At 40.0% G+C, this 23,026-nt stretch overlaps 1 protein-coding gene across 1 annotated transcript in view; it reads left to right on the top strand.

Moving 5' to 3' along the window:
- The window catches only part of GBE1 (1,4-alpha-glucan branching enzyme 1), a 745,843-nt gene that overhangs the window by 427,040 nt on the left and 295,777 nt on the right, over positions 1-23,026 (top strand). The window contains exon 8 of the mRNA XM_069204143.1: positions 6,093-6,208. Coding sequence (XP_069060244.1) covers positions 6,093-6,208 — 116 coding nt within the window. The remainder of the gene's footprint in view (positions 1-6,092; positions 6,209-23,026) is intronic.

Genomic DNA, 23,026 nt, shown 5'->3' with positions numbered 1-23,026 from the left:
CTAATTTTCATGGCTTAGTATTGTAACCAACAGGGAATAAAATTACTAAAACGTATAACAAGTTGTGGTTATTTATGACTGGAGGGTCATGAGATGTTATGTTCTTGATTCATTACTGATGATGACTAATGTTTATTAAGTTGTGTATTAATCATTAGTGTACCAGCCATTAGCCTAGCTAGGATACTCCATGCGAATCAAAAGGTTCATCGACCTATCCGCGTCCCCTTGTAAGTTTACTTACTAAGGACCAGGCGCGCCAGCACTTTTGTCCACCGCATAATACAACATGGGTGAATGGGCCAGTTGACTTTCACCACTGGCTCCCTTCTCTTCCAGTGGTACATTCTGCCTGTGCCCAGGATTTATGACCTAATACTTTAAAAAAAAAAAAAAAAAAATGTTCGTTTTTAATTTTCAACTTTGCACAGTGTTGTCAGCTCCCCAAAGTGCTCTTGCAGCAGCTTGCTGTGTGTGGTAGTCCATGCACACTCTATCGGGGGCCTCCATTTAGAAATTAGTTTCTAGCCCATTCAAGATAGCCACCCACGTGCACACCGTCATGGTTGGCCATCTTTTAATGGGCTTTCAACCTGTTCAAAAATGTCAGCGTGCACATGTATGTCCATGTATGGGCAGTCATCTATAAATATTGGTGTAAACCTTTATTGCAAAAACATCTAGAGGCTTCCACCTGTGCTTGTGTACATAAGGACATGAATGGGTGTCCATCTTTACCTGTGCTTCCAAAACATTGAAAGATACACGTGAAGGAACAGGGACCTCCATTTAATTTTTTTTTGTTTAAAATTGAAAAAAAAACACAAAGCACACAAATTAGGAAACACAGTAGGCTGGCAATCACATCAAGGCCTTTTGGCTTTACCAGTGCTTATATTGAATTTTGGAAACTTGTCACAGTCCGGTTGCAGGAGAGGTCATTCTTCCCCTCTTGGTTGACTGACAAAAGGGTCACTCCTCCCAGTAGCTGCAATCACCCTTCACTAATATTCATGTGAAAGATATATTGTGCCCTCTTTCAGGCCAAACTGGGAAAAAAACGTTTGTAAACAAAAACATCTCTGAAACAATATGTATATCTTGGAAGAAGAAATAGCAGACACAAACCATCATAGCCCACAGTACCAAAGAGGCTATTAAATCCTGGAAAATCTACCTGACCTGAAGAAAAATTAAAAATTAGGGACAAAAATCTCTAAAGAAAGAGCAATAGATATGACGTAAACCGGGCTTTGAATAAACATGAAGATGGGAGCTATAAATAGGCCGGTGGGAGTGACCAAAGCTCTCTGCTGGGCTATGCGGAATTTCACAAGCTGCAGAGTGTGTTGGGTCACGCCGTTCACAATGATTTTGGCGTCTGGTGTTTGTCCCCAGCTGAAAAATCTGTGCAAACTGCACGATTTCCAGCAGCACACAAGGTTGCTGCTTCTTTTCTGCCACAAGAGTAGATAGCAGTACTGACCATCCACTATCACCCACGTTGAGAAATCTCGTTGGGAGGTGGTCTGAGTAAGGTTTTCTTCACACTCGCTCACCAACGTAGCTTGGTGAGTGCGAATGAGAAAAAAACTCGCTTTTTTGGAACTCTGCACTCTAAGCAGAGTGGGAAAAACTCTGCAAACTCCGGTAGTGGAGTGAAGTTCACCCCTCACCCCTATCTTTATGTATAAAGATATATATATCTATGCACCTTTCTTCCTGGTGGTGATGATAAACATGTCAACGGCAGAATAGGACAAAGTCTTATAACCCCTGTTGCACCCCCACCACAGAAGAATTCTGCAATGAAAACCCAAGAGGGCTACCACGGCTACTGAAACACTGGTGAACGAATGCAGGAAGCATGCAGGGAATTGCTGCTGCAGTTTGCATCCTAATTTAAAAAAAAGAAAAAAAAGTAATTCCCACCATTTACAGGCAGGATTCTCTCATCCACACCGCTCTTGCAGACACTTCTGCCACAAGTACATCAGCTGATGTGGAATGTCAGATGTTGATGCCTGGAAAAAAAGCTGACCCGGTGAGAGGAGTTTGAGCCTTGTGCCATAACTGGATGACTCCATTCAAAGTCTTGGGTTTATCAGGATGGAGTTGGTTGTTTGACAAACTAAAAGTTGGTGCCTTGGCAGAATAAATATTGCTCTTAGAATGTTAACTAGATGTATAATACTATTGCCAGTCCATCAACAATTGATTTGGTCCCTAAACTTTTTGGGAATCACAAATCTTCTGAATCTCATGTTAAGGCTGACCTTCCAAGATTTAGGAGGTTCAGATGGTAGACAATATGGGATGGGAACAAATAGCTTTCACTTTAAAGAATTAAGAACTGGATGAATCTTCCAGGTTTGATTCCATTGAAGACAGAAAGCCACAGCACATAATTGGGGTTATGAGTTGTGAAATAAGAACCAAAAATGTGTGGCTGAAACTTGATGAATAAGATATGGACAGGAAGAAAATTAGAAGACAGCCAGATGTTGGAGCCAGGATGGTTCCTTGGCCTTCCAACCATTTCCTTCTCCTTGGCTAATAAGTTTCTTATTTCTTGCAAATGTTCCAGAAACCTCTAGCAACCAGCATTCATTGATCAGTTCTTTGTAAAGTAGGAATATTCCAGGATAATAATCTTACAGACAGCAAAGTGGCCAAACTTTGTTAGCACTATGGGTTGCATTATTATGAGATAATTCTGCTATTGCTAAGAACGAGTCCCAGTTAAATTGGGTTGCTATACAATAGTAGTAAAGGTAGAACTATAAACACTGGTTTGCACATTCTGTCTGTTGATTTGAGTGAAAACCTGAAGTTAAAGCCTTTTCTGTTCCCACTGCCCTGCAAAATGCTGCATATCATAATATTAGATAAATATTTGCCCCCTTTATTGGAAGGCAAACTGTGGAAATGAAAAAGTTGTTGCAAAACGCTTAGGCATTGCAACAGTCAGCACCTTGGGAAATGGTGTGAAGTAGGCCATTTTTGAAAATGTATTTATTTTGAGCTTCATGACCCACTGTTCCTCAGAGGCCGAAAGATCTACCATAGCATCAGTAGAAATAGTTTACAGTTCTGGTGCTACTGGAAGAGCTTCCAAAATATGACTTGTTTTGAGCAGAAATATGACAACAGACAACATATTTCCAAACATCGGAACAGCCTGTAGATCCAGAAAGAAGGCAGGGTTACATCTAAAGGGGTTTCACTTGTCAGTGTCCTGAGATGGAACAAATATAACACATCCACATTATTTCAATTTGTAGTTCATAAGTGGGACCTATTAGGAATTGTTAACAAAAATCATACTGTGTTTTATGCAGAAGCAGTTTCAGTAGGCAAATCTTCTAATTATTGAGGATCCAGGCATTCTTGGGCTTCCTTGACATTTCCAATACAAACTGAATAACTCCTACTACTCAGTTTGAGGGTATAATTTGTTGGAACATTAAGCGTAAAGGCTGCGTACGACATCAGCTAGGAGATTCTTTGACCCAGGAATGTAGGTTAGTGTCAAATTGGTTTGATGAACCTTTAGGCATTCCAGGTTTCATAAACCTTTCAGCGTCGGAGATAACTTCTTATTTCAAAAGGTTCTCCTATATCAACCTTTAAATGTATCAATTCTGTACAAGATGTATTCACGGCCAATAGATCTCTTTCCAGAATTAAATTATGATATTCATCCTCTGATACTGTATGTGGCAAATATTAATCAGGATGTTTGTTTTTATTGTCCTTCTGAAGCTGTAGCAGGACAGCTCACACAGCATTATTAGACAATAGTTTCTACTATGAACTTATTTGTAAGTGAAGATGAGGAGCTTTAGTAAACAGCCTCTTGAGTGTCCTAAAAGCTAGTTTGACTCGAGCTTCCCAATGAAACTCTCCTTTCACGTTTTCTTTTTTCAAGACCCGATTAATGTCAGTTGTACACAGCCTTTGAAAAGTTGACTAAGTGTTTGCAAACCTGAGAAACTTCCAGGTTTCTTAGTTGATTTTTAGCGAAGACCACTCAACAGTTGCTGCTATTTTCTTAGCTCTTTAGATAGACCAGAATCCAGTCTAAGTCCAAGTTATTCAATCTCTTCTTTCTCGACCTCAAAGTCTTTGTTTAGATTGGTTGGAGTCTGTCTGTACCAAGGTTATGCTATTTATGTTCAATCAAAGATTTCGAATAATGAGGGTATATACACGAGGTAAATCCATGCAAAATGGTGTCCAAACATGGTGCAGAAATCATTTTTTTACTTGTCACCTTTTATCATATGCTATCAGTTATGCAGGCCAGATGGTGTGCAGCATGCTAGTTAAGTTCTTAAAAAGACATATGGTTCCCTGAATATCTGCCTACTTCCTAACAAACGTTTTTCCTTTCTCTTTTGTGAATGCATTATCAACACAACTCGGGTGTTAGTAACTTTTCAATGGTTCATGACTTGATTGTGGTTGCATAGTGTATATCTCTTACAAAATCGCTATTTTGAAGGGATGCTAGCACATCCTTTCAAATAACTTTTTGACATGGAGTTTCAAGACTATTTTAGAAGTTAGTTAAAATTTATTGACACCTGAAATGGCCTTAGTACATATTTTTTTTTTTTTTTTTTTTTAATAACACCTTTGCGGTTGTAAACAGCAATTCAGACTGTGTGCAACCATATTAAACTTTAGTAAATCTGGTTTGTTGCAAAGTGGATTCTGCCTATCTAATCCCCCTATATTTCTTGCGTGTGGCTATCCGGTTTTAACTTTTACTGTGAATGAGCCTCACTGCCTGAGTCTCCAGCACCAGACTAGAGGTTTGTTCGTGTTACTCCCAGCATGTGACAAGGTCAGATTTTCGACTAAGTTTAAGGTCTTATTTCAAGTATTGCAATTTGTCTATGAAGTGTGTTCCAGATGATACCATCCTTTTTAGGCCATACGTTGGGTCATTTTACATTATCTTAGAATGGAAGTGAAGCTATTGGCTGCTACTAATGCAGCAGTAGGAAATCCTGTTGGTAGCATCAGTAGCTGTTTCTAGAATTTCCTTTCTCAGCATCCATGTTTTAGAGATTTTAGGTGATTTAACTTCAAGCCTTCACCTGGACTGGTCTGTTGATGATAACAGTGTGCCTATGAGTGCCATCTCTTGTAAGGATTGCACTGAGGAAATGTTCAGGATTCTCTCACTTTTTTAATGTTCAGGTTCCACTGGAGATTGTATGAGATATGAAGACCAAGGTTTGTAAAGTAGTTTACTTCTAACTTTGTGTTTATTTGAAAGATTGTAGTTTCTTTCTGACTTTCCTGAATACCATAGTTTATATATATAGTTTTAAACTACCTTCATTTTATCTTTATTAAACTGCTTATACACAAAGGGGCCAATCCACAAGTGCAGAGGCCCCAAAGTCGTGGCACGGACAATGGGGCTGCTCTTGTTTTGGGCCTCCACAATGGGTAAATGCAGTATGGAAATCTCATTACAAGTGCGGAAACTCTGCCACAAGTGTCGAGGCCTTTTGTGAATCGGGGGGAAATAATATCTATATAATGTATTTTTGTGTGTGTTTATTTAACATTTAAAGTGAAAACACGGCCTCTATTGCTGCCCCTCACTGATCAGATCCCTTTGCAGGTCCATAAAGAATTCTTAGAGCGTTGTCAACATCCAAAATGAACAACTCTTCTTATCTCTCCATTTGGCTTGTTGGAGGCTAATGCACCCAAACAAATAAATGAACTACAGATGATATCTTTTTGTTGTAGCCTTATGTAAACCTCTCCTGGAACAAACCTGTCTACTAGTCTCTACAGACACTCACTTTGAGTAGTGAGGTGTCAACATTACACCCACCTTGAAGCTAATGACAAGGTGAATAAGCAGAACTACAGTATGTGAAGGTATTCTATTGAAACCTTTACATCCAATTGATCAATTTAAATGACTGCATTACCTGCGTACGATGTATTTACTGGATATACATTATAAAATAGTATAATATAATTTACCCTGAAACAATCTGGTTATATATTGAAAATTCATTTGCCACATGTATTATTCTTGTGCTAACTTTTTCTTCCAGCTGGGAAGTTTTGAGATTCCTTCTTTCAAATTTGAGATGGTGGATTGAAGAATACGGTTTTGATGGCTTTCGTTTTGATGGTGTGACATCAATGCTGTACCATCACCATGGTATAGGTAAGTATCCCAGCCTAGAGCTGTGCATATGTTGCCTTTTCCTCATTGATTCTTCATTTATGCAACTCAGCTCTACTATGAAATGCCCATTGTTTTGCATAGTATAACATAATATGATATGTTGTGTTCAAGTTCTTTTAATGATATTATCTTTATAACAATTCTCAACTGGCCTCTTAAGTATGAGCAGTGTTTTTTGTGTACTTATTTGTGCCTTTATTGAACATGTCCGGTTTTGAATGACCTGAAATGACATTGCCTTAGAGACTAGGTCTAAGTAGACAGAAACCAGCCCCCGGAAGGGGATCTGGCCTGGTAGATGGGCTGGACGGTTATTACTGGAGAAGGAACACAACTGATTGCATATGGCTGGTCTCTGCCTAGAGTGGCACAGCGGGTGAAAAATGATGAACTGGAATGTGACCCAAAGGATCCCCTCACCTTGTTTGTTGAGATTTGTGCAGGCAAGCGTGGAAGAAACAGTGTGATGGATTTAGCCTACATAATTAAATGATGGAGCCCTTGAGGTGCATAATCAGATATGAATGCACTTGACAAAGAAGTTTCTTCACAGCAAAACAACAAATCTGGTTGCTGTATGATACAGGTTCAGTGACAGGGTTCCTTTGGTGTGTTGTAAACAACATACACATTGGGCATTTATGCCTCTCCCCTCACCACCTGAACTGAATGTTGAGTGAGAGCAGATGCTGTCCTGCTCTCAGTTACTGAACCAGGTGTTCAAAACTCCATTCGGGCTGTTATCTAGTTGAAATGTATTTGCCATATGTGTTATTCTTGTGCTAACCTTTAGAGCCTCTTGGGCTGTGAAAGAAGAAGGGGAAAATAAGGGAGATGTATACAGGCCACAATTGGAGGATGATAATGGAAAAAGTACATGGGCCCCTGTCTGCAGGTCATGTGAGAGAATTGCCTCTCTACCAGTGATTCAACAATGTTGATGTTGCTAAGCCTCTTGCCTGAAGAATGAGGAGTTGTTGTCCCACTGTCAATGATCACAATATAATAATGGAGGCTATGATTGGAAGACACCTGCCTGACCCCGTATGGTTGGTTGGTTTAAGCACAGATGAGAGGAGCTAGGCGTGTGGGGATAATGGACGAGGCATGTGAAGCATCCGGTGAGACGGAGGTTTAGTCTACAGAAAGGAAGCAAAGCAAATATGCTGTATGTAAACAGATAGGATGATACCAGCTACTAGGCTAGTATCAAAATCTGGACTAAATGAGAAAATACATATTATACACCTACTTGGATGAATTTTAAACTTTCAAAATAAAGCAAAATCGAAAACATGTTTATTTGCCCCCTTGACAGGGAACATCACCATGGTTGATTTATTTCCCAATCAAATGTATCAGTTTCTTGGATTTCAATTTTCAAAAGGAGCAAGACTGCCTATGAATTTTATTTTTCAGTTTGGCCCAGCACTGCACAGTTTCTTAACATCTCTGATAGCTGTCCCAGTACTTTGTATGGGCTCTGAACTGCTCCTGTATCTGCCTCAGCAGAATACTACAGGCTCCACCCTGAATGCACCTTCACCTCTCCTAAATCAACACTGTACAGACACGTGTTATCTGTCCCCGAATGTGCAGTGGTTGCTCCAGAAATATAACCATCAGGCATGTACCTACACCAGCAGTCTGCAGAGAGTCCTGTCCCTCCCTTTTGACATGATAATTTATTGCGGGGACAATCACTCACTCACACAGTCACTCTCACACGCACACTAAACCTTCCTCCCTTACTTAGGCTTGTTCCCACTTTCAACTACAATTTCTACTTTATTCTCCACCACTTTTTAAAGTCTACCTGACACCACTGTAATTTAAAGCTAAAGTGGGGTTCCATTGCACTACCCATATGTCCAGTCTCATGAACATGCTCAGAAATTCTCAGCGTGTTACATACGCTGTACAAATTAGTTGGGTGAAGCCATCATTCAATGTCTTCCCATACGATGGTTCAATGGTATTTTTTACTTGCACCATATCTGAAACTCATTAAGTTCAACTCTTGGAGTTTTCATTGCGTCTCATTTTATCAACCAATAATTCCTCTCCATGCACAAAAAGTATATTGATCCAGGACTGGGCCCTATCTTTAAATCCGGGATCTGATTAATCTTTTCCTCTCAGTTCAGAGGGATGAGAAGAACATGCATCAAATTATTCAGAGTGATTACAGTGTAACACAGTGAGCCACACACTCTGGGCCTCATTTTGACTATGGCGGACAGAAAAGGATGTCTGCCTAAGTTCAGATGGGGAGGTTGCTGTCAGTGTGGCAGCCTTCCCACCGGGCCCATTACGAGTTTCCCACTGATTCAGCGAGTGGAAGCTCAGTTTTCGCCTGCTGGCCCAGTGGGAAATGGCCTACAGCATTGTCTCCATCTCACAATAGAGCCAGCAGCAATGCTGTAGTGCATAGGGTGCACCAGCACATGTCAGTGTTCACTGTCTGCAAAGCAGACAGTGAAGATTGTGACTGTGTTGGCCATGGGGGCCCCTGCACTGCCTATACCAAGTGCATGGGCAGTGCAGGAGCCCCCCTGCCCCGTCTACGCCAGCCTTTTCATGGCAGTGTTACCATCATAAAATCGCTGGCAGAGAAGATGGTCGTAATCCCCAGGGCAGCACTGCTTGGAGCACTGCCCTGGTGTATTAGGACTGACACGACCGCCGGAACAACTAATCCTGGCAATGTTGGTGGTCCGACTGCGACGCAACCGCCGTGGTCCTAGTGTGGCGCTTGGACCACCGCATTTGGCAGTGGTCTGACCGCAAGTCTGGTGGTCAGTAGACTCCCAGACTTGTATTGATGCCCTTTGTCTCAGAGACCATATTAAAGTTTTAAAGGGCTTTATTACATACTCAAAGTCAAACTTACATAAATGAGTCTTAAAACGTAAGCATAGATGTACAAAATCACCAAAGGAGAGACATAGTGTTGCACAATATTAACCGTTACAAGCATATGAAAGACCAGTATCTCAATAGCTATAATGCAGAAAATCAGGAACAAAGACTGATGTTTAAAATCTAAAATAAAATTCTCCTGCCTAACTATTGAATCTAAGTTCTTAACTCTTCTAATACTAAAGATTTTAGAGAAAAGGTTCAGCAGACATAACCTCTATAGACGTTTCCGTTAAGAGAGATGTGGCTGCATGAAGCCACATGAGAACCTAAGTAGAAGGGGTATAGCTCAGCAGAGTCCGCTCTCAGCAAAGGACAAAAGGAATCTGGCTCTTCCACCAGCTAAATCACACTTAAATCGCAATTATTCCAGAGGCTTGAATCACTGCAAAAACATCCTTAATGAAAAACAAGTCTTTAAATTCAAATTAATTGACACTCTAACTTTCTGATACCTTTTGAAGCCTTCTGCATCAAACTTGTACACCCTCGCACTGAATACGTTACACTCATCATCCCAGGTTACTCCTTTAGTCCTTGTGGCACTTCTCGCAGACTATCTTATCTCTTGAGAACAATGGGCTCCTCATTAATTTGCTCTTTGATCCTGGCACCTGCAGCTCGTAGAAAAACAAGCAGAAGCAAACTTGATGTTGAAGTTAAGGCACAGAAAAAATATATGTGGCCTTTAATCCAGCCAAGCTAACGAAACACAGATATACTTTCAGTTTTAAATTAATTCTATTGGTTATGATTTAATACAAAATGATTATATAGAATAATACTTCTAAAACATTATAACATAACATGCTTTCAAAATGATGGTTAAATGTAGCTTGCTTAAAACCTTACAACCAACTGTGGACTTTATTTGTATGTATTGCAGTGCATCTTTTAGATGAAAAAGTCTCTTCACATTATTCAGAAAAATAACCACCTGTTCACCTTTATATTTAAGAGGCATAGTGACACAGCCAAACTAATCTCTCTCATTATCAAAGGGATATTCAACTCATATTCGTGCTAGTAAAATATGGCATAAGGTTTTGTAAAACATTTATAAAATTGATCGATAATGGAGGAAAATGACTTGCAGGCCTAACCGCAACAAAGCTGTCTAGTTGTTATACTTTGAATAGCTGTCAAGAAGTCTCAACAAATTAATACTGTGAACGTTATCATCTGGCACGATCTGAAGATCACAAGATTTCATTCTGGCATGATAAACTCATCATTTCATCCTGCTGATGTTGATAACTTGAGTGCCATTAAATTGCATGATAGTAAAGTTATTTATACATCATGCTTAAACTGCAATATCTGTGGTATGAAGCACTGTATTAAAATAAATTATCACTTTACAGTGCAAATCTGATACTTTATTGATATTGTTAATGCAGTCCAGCATGTAAACATGTTTGAAAACACTTATTTCTTTTATCAGTAATACAACACAATCAATTGAATAAATGACAAAATAGTATTTCTCTTGGTTAAAATGCAATCTTGTAATAGATCAGCTGGCAGCTAATGAAACTGACTGGGCTAGTTTGTAACTTGAGGTACAGCTCACCGCAAAAACAGTCACTCTCAGATTTAGTGGTGGACATGTCACCCCAAATGTGATGGCCACTAGGCTACCATTTCTGGCAGTATACCCTCTGCCCTGGATAACCCAATGGGTAGATGTCTCTGCTGGCCCAGCATCCTCCCTATTGGTAGTTCCTAATAGAGAAATTTAACTGTTGGGTGGTCCAAGTGTATCTGTCCTTGTTTGGTGGATCTTCTGTTACAGGCCACATCAAACTCAGACCATTCAGGAAAATAAAGTTATTGTCCAATGATAAAAATGTAAAAAAAAGAAAAACCCATAACTTTGTCCTTGTTTTGTAAATTCCCAAAACTTTATGTAATGATATATAAAGCTCAGTGCATACTACATCAGCAGATCACATTTCAACAGATTCACTAAGTGTACAAGCATAATGTTTAGAAAGAATCATCATTTTTTTAATCTAAAATCTCAGCAACCATTTCATTTTGGCAGCCTTAATAGAAAGTAAAAATAAACAATTTACTTAAGAGTAGATTTAAGTATAACGTTGGAGAGGACCAAACCAGAAACATTAATAGTTCCAGTCTACCAGAGTGTGCAAGCAGTCTGGTTGTGAAATACATATTGTGGGCTTACCCAGTACATACAGGGGCTTGCAGCATGCCCATTGCTGATCACTGGGTTATTGCTTTCTATTGGATTGCTTTCATTTGTTTCAGCCTGTCAATCTTGTGTTTGGCCCTCCCATGGAGCATATCTTCTTTACCGTCTCTTTCACTGGTGGGCTTCTGTGCTGCTTCTGCTTGCTTTTAGTGAACTACTGTTGCCTTTTCCTACATGTTCTCTCCACCCACACTTGCATTTCTCTTTGCCCCTGTACTTTCTAACCCCCTGCACTCCATGTTACTCCCTTTTGACCAAGTTGTCTCCCTCATATTGCCTGTCCAATACCGGCTGTATTGCTTTACTCCTTGCCTTACCATTATCTTTTCCTGCTCCCCGCCATGTTGTTTTACCCCTCATCCTCCTCCTCTATCCGCTCCCACAGCCCATTAATCAGAATACTTTCATGCTATGTTCTAAAGAGCATTTATGTACTACTGTTTTTTTTAGATTTCGACTGAGATAGCATACATTCATTTTGTGAAATCTTGTGTAAATATAATGCTTAACGTCCTTGTTTTCTTGCGTCTTATTGGTCAGTGCCTCCTGCTTCATCTTGGCACTTGGATTGTTTTTCTTGCCATAGAGCAGTGGTTCCCAACCTTTTGACTTCTGGGGACCCCCACTTTATCATTACTGGAATCCGGGGACCCGCACTGAATCATTATTGGAATCCAGGGACCCCTCCACTAAGTCAATACTGAAAGCTGGGGACCTAATATGTTAATATTAAATTTTCTAAGGAGTCGTGGACTATCTGAGGAGGCTTTGGGGAGCCCTAGGGGTCCCCGGACCACAGGGTGTGAACCACTGCCGTAGACAATGGACCAACTATGGCCAGGGTCCTTCCACTGGCCTCTCAATACAGTTTATCTCTTCCACCCCCACCGCTGTCCATCTTTGCTTTCTCCACACCCACCGTCCATGCTCTTGCCCCAGCCTCCCTCCTGTTCCTCATCCTCCTTCTGCTGTCTGTTGTGTTGCTGCTTCCACCTTCCTCCTCCCAAACCTCCCTTGAGTTGCTTGCACCCACTTTCCTGCGGCTATCTGCTGTGTTGGTGTTCTCTCCTTCCTCCCTTGCATTTCCAATATGCTGCTTTGTCTCCCCTCTTCCCGCTGTCCGTTATATTGCTGCACACACAATCCTCACCTCAGTGCCCCCAACCGCCCTGTCCACCACGGACAGCATTGAAGCAGAATAGCACATGCATACACAAGAGGTAATTGGCCATGTCAATTGTTTATTTAGACATATTTCATAGCAGCTCAGGCTGCTGTGCAACATGGCTTAAAGAAAGCAAGAGCACCATGATGCAATCCATGCTGGCTGCGTCATAGCAACATTTTTCTTTACTTTAAGCCATATTGCACAGCAACCCTGTCTACTGTAAAACATATCTAAACACTGACAAGGCCAAAAGATCTTTCATAGGCGAAACCTATTGGCTTTGCCAATGCTTGTTTTTTTTCTTTTTCCAAATTAATCTTGGATCTGTAAATTAGAAAACAAATCCTGTGTCCACTTATAGGCATACAAGTGTGCGTTGAAAGCACGTGCGTGCCTACAAAAGGACACACCAATCGCATCACCACGTTTATTTTTGTGCCATGCAGCAGAGCAAATAGGTCTTATAATTGAGTCTTGTTGTAGTAAGGTAATAATACCCATGTTGAACTAAGAATTCATTTTAAAAAAAGGAAGAAAGGGAACTGAAATCTAACAGTCAGACTGAATTAATATGTGGACATCCGTTACCAGCAACCAATTTAATTTCTCCTTTCGGCCATTAGCCATGAAGAAGTGAGGGGAAAGAGAGAGCAACATAAAACTAGCCTGTCAAACAAATGCTGACCCATGGGAGTCAGTGTTTTAAGGCAAATTTCCAGAGTCTTGCAATAACGCCCTTTTGCTTGAAATAACATTTTGTGTATCAGCCTTGTATTATAGGCGCACCTAGCAAAGCACAGCCAAGTCCAACAAGTAGAAATATATAATTTTTTTGGCTGATTTCCAGTTGGACAGAATGAGTTTCACAATAATCATAAACATCGGGTATATTAGGGATGTTTCATCAGAGGTCAGTCCTCATAAGCACAAGAAATCTAGGGGCCCACAGAGACACTCTGAAAATCCAGAGATGCACAGATATGAAAAATGTCTAGTATGTATTTCTGAATTCCATCTCAAACCGACAAGCATGCTTGCGGCTAAAGAAACGTTCAATATCTTATATATCTTTGTGGCAATTCCTGCCTACACTATCCGGGTTCAAGTTTAATTAGCCTAACTTTTCAGGTGCCCAACAAGATCTCAGCAGGGTAGAGTATTTAGTTTGAGCTAATATGCATGTTGGTTTCAGTTTGACATATTCGTTCCACACTAGTTGCCAATCATCTTAAATAATAATCGATCTCTATCGTGTGTAGCCTACGCCGCCCTTTTCCTGAACCAGTTTGCACCCCTATCCGATATCGATCTTAGAAGCAAATATACCTGTGCTACTATATAGCTTTGCTTTTGTCGTTTTGAAAGCACATTAGATAATTCAGGTTATTTAACCTTGATTCAATTAATGTCTCATAGTGACTCGAGTGAAACTTACAACTCTTGCATGAAGTTTTCCGTGTAGACTGAACAGTGCCTTATAATATCTGCCTCAAATGAGATAATCCCTCAGCAAGTTAGTTAATGATGACACCAGAGGGGCGGGTGAATGAGTGTTCGTTCTACTGTCACTCAATCTCGCAGACTCCGTACCTCATTACAAAACTAATTAATTCCTTTTCTAATCAGGAAAACTGTCTGAAAGAGAAAAAACGTCAGCTACATTCATAACTCAAATAATTTCTTCAGTTTGTTTCTTATTTGTAAATATTGGTTGCTTCCCTTTGCACAAAAATGTAAAAACCATGGCATCCGTTTGTTAGTAAAAAAATCTCTCAAATGCCTAATCAAATATTTTACCTTAGGAGCTGCCATAATGGTTGTCTCTGCATATTACCTTGACATGAAGGTCAGGGACTCAGTATTTTACACACTAAAACGAGGCAGGTGCATAAACTTTGCTGAAGGTCTTTTCTGCCTCCAAAACTACTGCAGCCACATAAGAATCGACAAGGTTCGTGCTCGCTAGAATATGAGCAAACCTTGTAATATTAACTGAAAGCCTATTAAAAAACTAATGAATCAGGGTGTATAATCTGTGTCAAGATATGTTACAACCTTTTGGCTGGATTTCGGTGCAGTTTTGCAATCGATGTTAGTAAGATATCGGTCTGAATTTTTGGAGAGCATAATGTCTTCACTCCCCTTGGATAAAACTATGATGATAGCATTGGCAGCTGCACTCTGTATTTTACTTGCGGTGGCAAAGTGGCTCAAAAATTCCAATGAAATCCCTTTTAAATTCCTGATTAATTATGAAAATTAAATTTTCCTGTCCTAGAGCCTTACCTACCTTGAGTGGATTAATCACTCGTGAAATAAATTTCTCATGTGTTAATACCACGTTGTTCAAATGAGGCTTTTAGGTTTTCAGTATAATAGAAGCTTTTTTTTTTTTTTAGATATAGAGTTGTGGTGTAGGCCCTCAAAACGTAAGCAATACTTCATTTGTACAACACAGCCCTGTCTATATTATTAAAGAGAATAAATTATTATGATCCCTTAAGTTTTCAATATGCAGCCAGTATGTTTCCAACTTTATTAGCCTCAAAGAAGTATTTGCATTTAGTTTTTATAACCTCAAAACCACCCTCTGACTCAATACATGATGATGTTTGTACTTAATTGAATCAGGCTGTACAGCCATAATTTTTCCCTGAATATGAGCCTTTTCCATTTCTTCAATCTCTTTCTCCAGCACCATCAACCCATCTTGAAAATGTCGCCCTCTCTCGCTGATAAATTTCGACAATAAGATCCTGGCCAAAATGATTGCTTCCCACCTCTCCATCTTGTTGGAAAACGATTATTTCCCCTGCTTAGTCTGGCTTTGTTCTGCACTGCTCCACCTCTATCAATCTTCACACTGTCTTCAGTGATGAACAGAGTGTCCCCAGAGGTTCCGGTGGCAATCGCCTTATTGGATGCCAAAAAGGCTTTCGATTCACTCCAGTGGCCCTTTCCACGCCCTGTCCTTAATAAGCTTTGGTTCCCCCGAGGCTACTCCAAACTGTTTGACGCGCTGTACTCAAAGCCAGCAGCAGCCATACGGCTTAATGGTGAGCTCTCCTTATTTTTCCCCATAACACGCGGTAGACAGAAGTGGTGCCCTTTGTCACCTCAGCTCTTTATCCTGGCAATGGGCCCCCTGGTATGCCACTTACGTGAGGGTCATATCCACAGGGGACTGCAGTGGTTCAGTGCACCGTTCCTGGTGTCGCTATATGCAGATGACATCCTGCTATTTGTCTGCCATCCAGATACGAACCTGGTGCCAATATTGGCAGAGGTGACTCACTCTGGAGAGTTCTCTGGGCTGCATATAAATTAGAGTAAATCAGTTGTTTATGCTGACTGACGTTACTTGTCCAACTGAGACAGAATTTCCCATGCGCTGGTGCCTGGGCTCGGCAAAATATTTAGGTATTCATTTGCACGGAGACAAGGAGCAGGTGATATGGCTAAATTATGGACCTGCGGTTGAGAGATTCACCGCGCAGGTGAATAGGTGGAGGAAGCTGCTGATCTCCATGGCGGGCCGGATATCGCTCATAAAAATGGTGGTTCTTCCACAATTCTGTATTTATTTCTAAATATTCTGATCCAGCACAATAGCTCTTGTTTTTTTGAAACACTTCATAGCCTGGTCATTCGACTGGTATGGGCAGATAAACATCTGCACATTCGATGGGAGATCCTTGCTTTCCTGCATGAGTGAGGTGGGTTTGGGGATTTGTCACTTCCAGCTTCACTATTTAGTGGCATAGTGTCAGTACACATATCACTGATATCATCCTGATGCCCGCTTTTCTTACTCTATCCCTGAGCGGGACCAGCCATTTCCTGTCCTGCTGAGTGCCCATTTGCCTGTGGGTGTTCCACTACATTGCAGAGATGTTCAGACTATTTCCACAACTAGCCGGGCATTGCGCAGATTGGCATGATTGCTTCAGTGCAATACATTGTACTCCCCTATGCTGACCCTGATTAACAATCCATTTATACCCATCACACAGGCGGCGCTTGTACAGTGTACAATATGTTTTTCAACTTGACCCTTTCGGGGATGTTTTCCCAGATGACCACATATTTTCACACTACAGATACTCGCTTTGCAGATCCAAACACTTGCAACACTTTGTACTACGCTGTCTACAGCGCGTCTACGAGCACATTACACTACATATCTATTGACTTCTGCGGTGTTTACACCACTTACGCTGGTTGCTACGACAGACTTGGAGACGCACTTGTTAGCCACACTTTACTCAGTTTGCATTAGGGCCCTACCAGTTCCAGATACACGACTAAGGGAATCCTGGGAAAGAGATCTTGGTTTTCCATTATCCCCAAAAGTCTGGGAGGCATGTTGTGTACAGACCAGGTTTGTCTCACTTAACCAAGGCCACAAGTTAGTACACTTCAAATTCCTTAGAAGGGTATACCTCACCCCCCAGACGTACAGCTCGAATGGACCAGAGCCACTCTGCTGCCTGCCCCAAGTGCTGTGCCTTGATCACTGGTTTTTCACATATGACCTGCACCTGCCCTAACATTAGCCCTTTTTTGGTGCAAGGTATGACAGATTGTCGGCCATTGTGGGTTGGCCTATGTAGCCGGACCCACTTTTGGCCCTTCTCGGCTACACAGGTGACTTACCCAAGCCCAAAAGGCACCTCACAGCGATATCACTCCTGCTGGCTAAACAGGAGATTGCAATCCGATGGGAGTCCAAACATGCATCTACTGTTCATTCCTGGTTGGGCAGTCTCACGTATTGCAACACTAAAAGCGAACTTTATGCCTCACTACAGCCTGTAAGATCTAGGTTTAAGGACATTTGGCAGACGCTGAGGGGCTACTTATCCACACTGGCCACTTCTCCTCCAACGTCGCAGCCAACTAATGTCAGCTCATGTTGAATCAATCCAAGCATGTCAATCTGTCTATTTCAGTACTAACTGTTTTCTGTCTGCGTCTGCCCGGTTGTCCTCTGAGCACACAAGATATTATATGTAATTTGTGGTGTTGCTTGACCATTTATATGCTGTTCAATGTACATGATTGAAGTGCATTGATATGTTTGTTCTTTGATTTGTTTTAAAATGATAAAAAAAATATTTAAAAATATATTTTTTTTAAAAAAGTGACTGGATACATCCATTTGTTATAAAAACTCTGCACTCATAAAAAGAGTTGTTATGCTGAATGTCTACATGGAACTGGAAGGGAAGCTATTCAATCCTGATCAAGTACAACTGTTTAGCATGGACCTTGTCAACCTATGTGCTATATACAAACATACTCCAATTTTATTCAAGGGGGATTTTAACATTTGCTTGTCAGCTGTCCGGGAGGGTGTGATGTTAGGAGATATACTAGCTATATACATAATTTCATCAACTGCTTTTCTAAAATCTGGAATGACAAAAGAGGAGAAATGCAAAAAGCCCTTGTTGAAGAGGTATTTATATGTCATAAGGGACCTGGGGGTTCTGATAGGCCCGCAAGCAAACTTTCCAACAAGGTAACTTGAAAGGGCTAATTGATTGTATTTTCACTCAATTTGGGAACTTTGAGAATTGCAAAAACACCCAGGTGTTAGATTGGGTAGGGAATGATCATCTCTGGGACTACACATGAAAATGATGGCTTGAGAATAAATTTCCCCCTAGAAATTAGTTTTCCCAAAGAGTGGGTAACACTCGTTGATGAAAAGCAGTTGCCACAATTCTATTTCTCAATAGATTTGGAAAAGTGTGTGGGGAAGTATCAAGGGTCATCAGATTGATAGTCCTCCATAATAAAAAGAGCTGCATACTGTTTACAAGTATTTTGTGGGAATAAACCAACCAGTAGGACACAAGTGCAGATATGGCAGATTCTGCTAGATGGTTTAACTCTGTGTCATGATTTAAAGAGGGAACTGAGAAAATTAAGACAACTCAAAAGAAAAACGAGGAATACAGAGTAGGCCAAAATGTTGTGTAAAACTAAGGCTGAATATACAGATTAACCCTTTAAGCAATCTGGCTTCTAAAATGCCCACTAGACACCAGGGCTTTTATTTTATAAAAGGAAACTGGCATGAGGGGAGCGACCCCTTGGACAAGGGTCCAATTTTTAAGATTAACTTTTAATGAATTTGTTAAGTCCAGCTGTTGTCCAGAAGCTGAAAAGGTGCAATCATAAGGCCGGTACTTAAGAGATGATCCAGCCAATCCCCAAAATGATCTCTTCATGCACGTACTTGATGTACGTGTAAAATGTTCTTGAAAGCAATGTTGGCTTATTTGAAGGGTTGGATATAAGCTTTATTGCCCATTGAACAAGGGGACTTTAAAGAATAGTACTCAACAATGGATCATTGTTTTAGCATATGGGCTATCGCCAAAAGAATAAGAGACAAGAGGTAATCTCCTTTGCTGTTTTGTGGATTTTTTTTTTTTTTTTTTGCTGCCATTGACTCAGTAGATCGTTCTGTTCTTTGGGGAAAATTGAGTAATGATGAGGACTGGGCCAGAGTTGTTCTTGATGAGAAGTACATTCTTTTCCGTAAAATACCTATTAGTAAAAGGCTTCAACAGTGATGTGTCTTGGCGCTGAACATTGTTTTCATTGTACCTTTCAGACCTGACAGCTGTTGTACAGTGATCCCATGGGAGGGCTGTGTTTACTTTTCTCACTTTATGCCGATTAATGGCTTGCAAAGAAAATTACATGCTTTTGACAAATGTTGCCGGAATAACAAGTTCATAATTAATTTATAAAAAACTAATACGCTGGTATTTTAGAAGAAGTGCAAGCTGTTTAAATTAAAATGACTAGGACTAATTGTGTAGTAGTCCTCATCCTATAAATAACTATTGGTAATATTGAACAGTAAGTTACAGTGGAAGATGCACCTCAAAGCCTTGAAAACCTGGGTATTAGCCATGGTGGGTTGAAGAAATTTAAAAGGGAGTTCGGAGGACCAAAACTCCAACCCATCCTCACAGCTTATAAAGCAATCATACCCCCACATTTGCTTTATAGTGCAGAAACCCTAGACTTAGGATGTGGACATGATTGGGAGAAATTAGAAGGAGCCCGTCTTTAAAAGCTCTTGATCTCCCCTCATGCTCTGTGATCCAGTTGTTTAGGGCAGACAATAAGTTGAACTCTTAGAATGCACCTGCTTTAACTTTGTTCATGGTTTGGTATCAATTAATAACAGCAAGTAATGTAACATTGTCAGTTCTGTGCGGCAAGGAGATATGCACTAGTGACTTACATTAGTTGAGACTGGTAGGCAATCTGCTGGCAAAGTTGTCTCACTTTTTTAAAATAAAGGTTTGCAAAATTGATGTACCCCTACTAACATTGAGAAGGGATATAAGGCAGTGGTTCCCTCCCTGTGGTCCGTGGGCCCCCAGGGATCCGTGACACATTCACTGGGCGTTCGCAGGCCTGGGACTTCAGGAAGGCCCTTCTCCAGCTGAAGCCTCTCGCTGCATGTTTTTACATTTATCACTGAGGAAAAATAAAAGTATCAAGATAACTGTGATGATTAATGTACCTGCTGGAGAGAGGTGGGAGTTTTGTCTAGTGACAGTTTTGACTCATCTAAGGTAGCGGTTAATCTGCCTAGAACAGTATTTTATGTGTGTAGCACAATGTTTTACTGCCTTTGTCACAGAGATCCTTTTGTTGCTCTGTAGTTCATAAGTTACAATCATAATCTAACACAGTGAGCTACGCACTGCCATCAAGGAACTACATGTAAACTGCATTGCACAGATTAGAAAGTTATAGTTTTACACCAAGTCTTTCATTATCCTTATGCTACTAAAAAAGGTTTGCATGCATATAAATACATCCTTATTGATAAAGTCAACTCAAACCACTGTGATATGTTCTGAATTCTGAGTTTGTGCTTCTCCAGACCAAGCATGCTTAGAAAATGCCTACCAGTATGGATGACTTATGAATCCTGCACCTTGTAATCCCCTGTAAAGTACTCCAACACACTACACTGTTTGAGAGGTTCTACAAAACAAATTAATTACATGTGACAAAGAGAATATGGAGAGATGAGATGCCTTTATGGCTTTACTTCCTTTTCCCACCTCATATTTATGTGAAAAGCTTTCTCAGATCTTATGTAGCTAAAAATAAAAACTGAAATCTCTTGGGAAATGTAGAATCTGTCCTGAGGATTCAGCTTTCCTAAATAAAACCAAACTTTAATGTTAGTCGCTGAGATGCAGCACCAACCTTCCCATTAAATGTTATCAATTTTTGCAACTTTTTTCATTATGAAATAATCATATATTTAGTATTTAGAGTCTTTGTTTGGTGTGTACTTGTTTGTGTATTTTTTGTGAATTATTGTTTTAATGTTTGAAATTGGTGCATAGGAATCCAGGAGCAGAGACTTGAAATATCTACAAAAAAGCCCATCTAACAGTTTCCTGTGCTCATACATCGCCCTTCCCTTATCAAGCTAGTCTATCCCATCCAGCAATGCATTAATCAGGATTAAGATTTTGTCTGGGGTTCAGTCCAACCTATTTGAGGGCATTTGGCAGAGGGAAGGCTATGGAATGGGCAGAGGGATTTGCAATTGAGGGTTATTATTGGACTGATCTTCAGTTCCTGTTTTAATGGATTGTGTAGATTTTATATTTTTAAGACATTGTCTTTTTAAAATAGTTTCTTTAAGAAATAAGGTTTTCGGTAAGGGATGAGGCAATACATTTTATTTGATATGAAATGTTTGGATGTAACCTGTGCAATGGGTTGGTTGTTATTGGCCTAGAAGAGAGGCATGAGATTTAAATGATTTTTAAAGTTTAATAATGTGTAATGCTATGTTGTAGCTTAACAAACCTTTGGTTTAAATAAATGTAATTTTTTAATACTACAAGTTTGTCTCCACGAATATATATCTCCTGCAAAAAAACATTTAGAATCCCCACACCAACATGTGCAGCAGTTGAGATCAGCAGTAAGTGAAACCTCAAGAATTTTGAGCCAGGACTTTAACATGTAAGGTCAACCATGTCTGTTTGGCTTTAACACTGTGTGTGTGTGTCTATGGTATAATCCAGCTATGTGTACTTGCTAAATCTAACTAGGTGTGCCTTAAAATAGATTTTTGCTCTTACATCTTTGAATACGTTTTAAATTCTTATATGCTATGGGTTGCTTCCTTAGTTCAACAACCCCAAATTGGTTTAAAAATGAATGTTATATTTTTCACCCACAGACATGTATTAATTACCCAGGGACAGGCCCTTGAATTCTGACCACAGTCAGATTTTAGTGTGTGTGCGTATTATGGCACCCTTCATTCAATGGCTTGAAATAATAAATTGCACATCCATATAAGTGACATATTGGCATAAGTAATTCTAGTCTTAATTATGAGGGGTGACATGAACTTTCTAGTCCCTAGAGCAGCCTGTCTCAAAGTCAGACCTCTGTTTGTAACTTTGGGAATGTATTTGCGGTAAGAATAGTAATGAACACAAACGGCTGAACAGATTCAACAAAGACACCTTAATAAATACTGTAGAAAGGCTTCCAACAGATCGTATATTTAACACTGCAATGTAGTAAGATTTATGTTTTGCTAACTTTCACCACCAGTTTGTTCCTTGTTATCATTCAAAGAACCAAGATCTGTTTGCTGGCCAAATGTGGTTGCACCAAGAATAACCATATTGCCTGCTCACTGAAGCAGTGAAACATGCTAGTCTACCATTTAAGTCACCCTAGTGCAGTTGTTCACCTTAACACATACTCAGGTGTTCAAGTGAAGCAGTTGGGCACCCCTTAAAAATGAATATAGAACACCCCATTAAGTTAGTTTCTTAGTTCACCATGGCAAGTGCTAAGGGGTAATCTAGTGTCCATTACCATAGCAATACATTTCTCCTCTTCACAGGATAGTTAATCAATCCTATTTTCATTAAGGGTAAGATGTAAGGATATATAGTTCTGAGGTCTCGGAGGTGAATAGTATAACAGACATTGCAATATTTCCTAGTAAATCAACTATTCCTAGGTCATGAGTGGCAATGCTGTTACAATGTGAATCTGTCTCTGCATGCTCCCCTCAGTTATTAATTATTTTATGACTAAAGCTAGAATGGCAGGGAGAATAAACTTCTGCCATAAAACATTTATCCATCAAAATATATCCTCCTTTCGAGTGCATACATTTCATTTTTAAAGAATATTCCATCATAAGGCAAATGCTACACAGGAAAAAAAATATTGAATAACTTGGAGGGAAGTGACTGGCATATCTATGTCTTCCAAAAGAGTGTTTTGACCATAGAATATTTGTGTTTCTATAGCCTATTCTGAGAAGTTGGCAATTAACATTCCTACTTCAGCAGGTTTGTCATAATACTAGTCTGTCCTTTGAAAATCTATGGACCTACAAATAAAAAGGAAATGTGATTTTTTTTTTTTTTGAGCTGCTGTCTCGGCACCAGAAAAT

The sequence above is a fragment of the Pleurodeles waltl genome, chromosome 8, assembly GCF_031143425.1.
Source record: "Pleurodeles waltl isolate 20211129_DDA chromosome 8, aPleWal1.hap1.20221129, whole genome shotgun sequence".
NCBI lineage: Eukaryota > Metazoa > Chordata > Amphibia > Caudata > Salamandridae > Pleurodeles > Pleurodeles waltl.
Note: the sequence above shows the minus strand (reverse complement) of the source record. Positions and strands in the feature narration are given on the sequence as shown.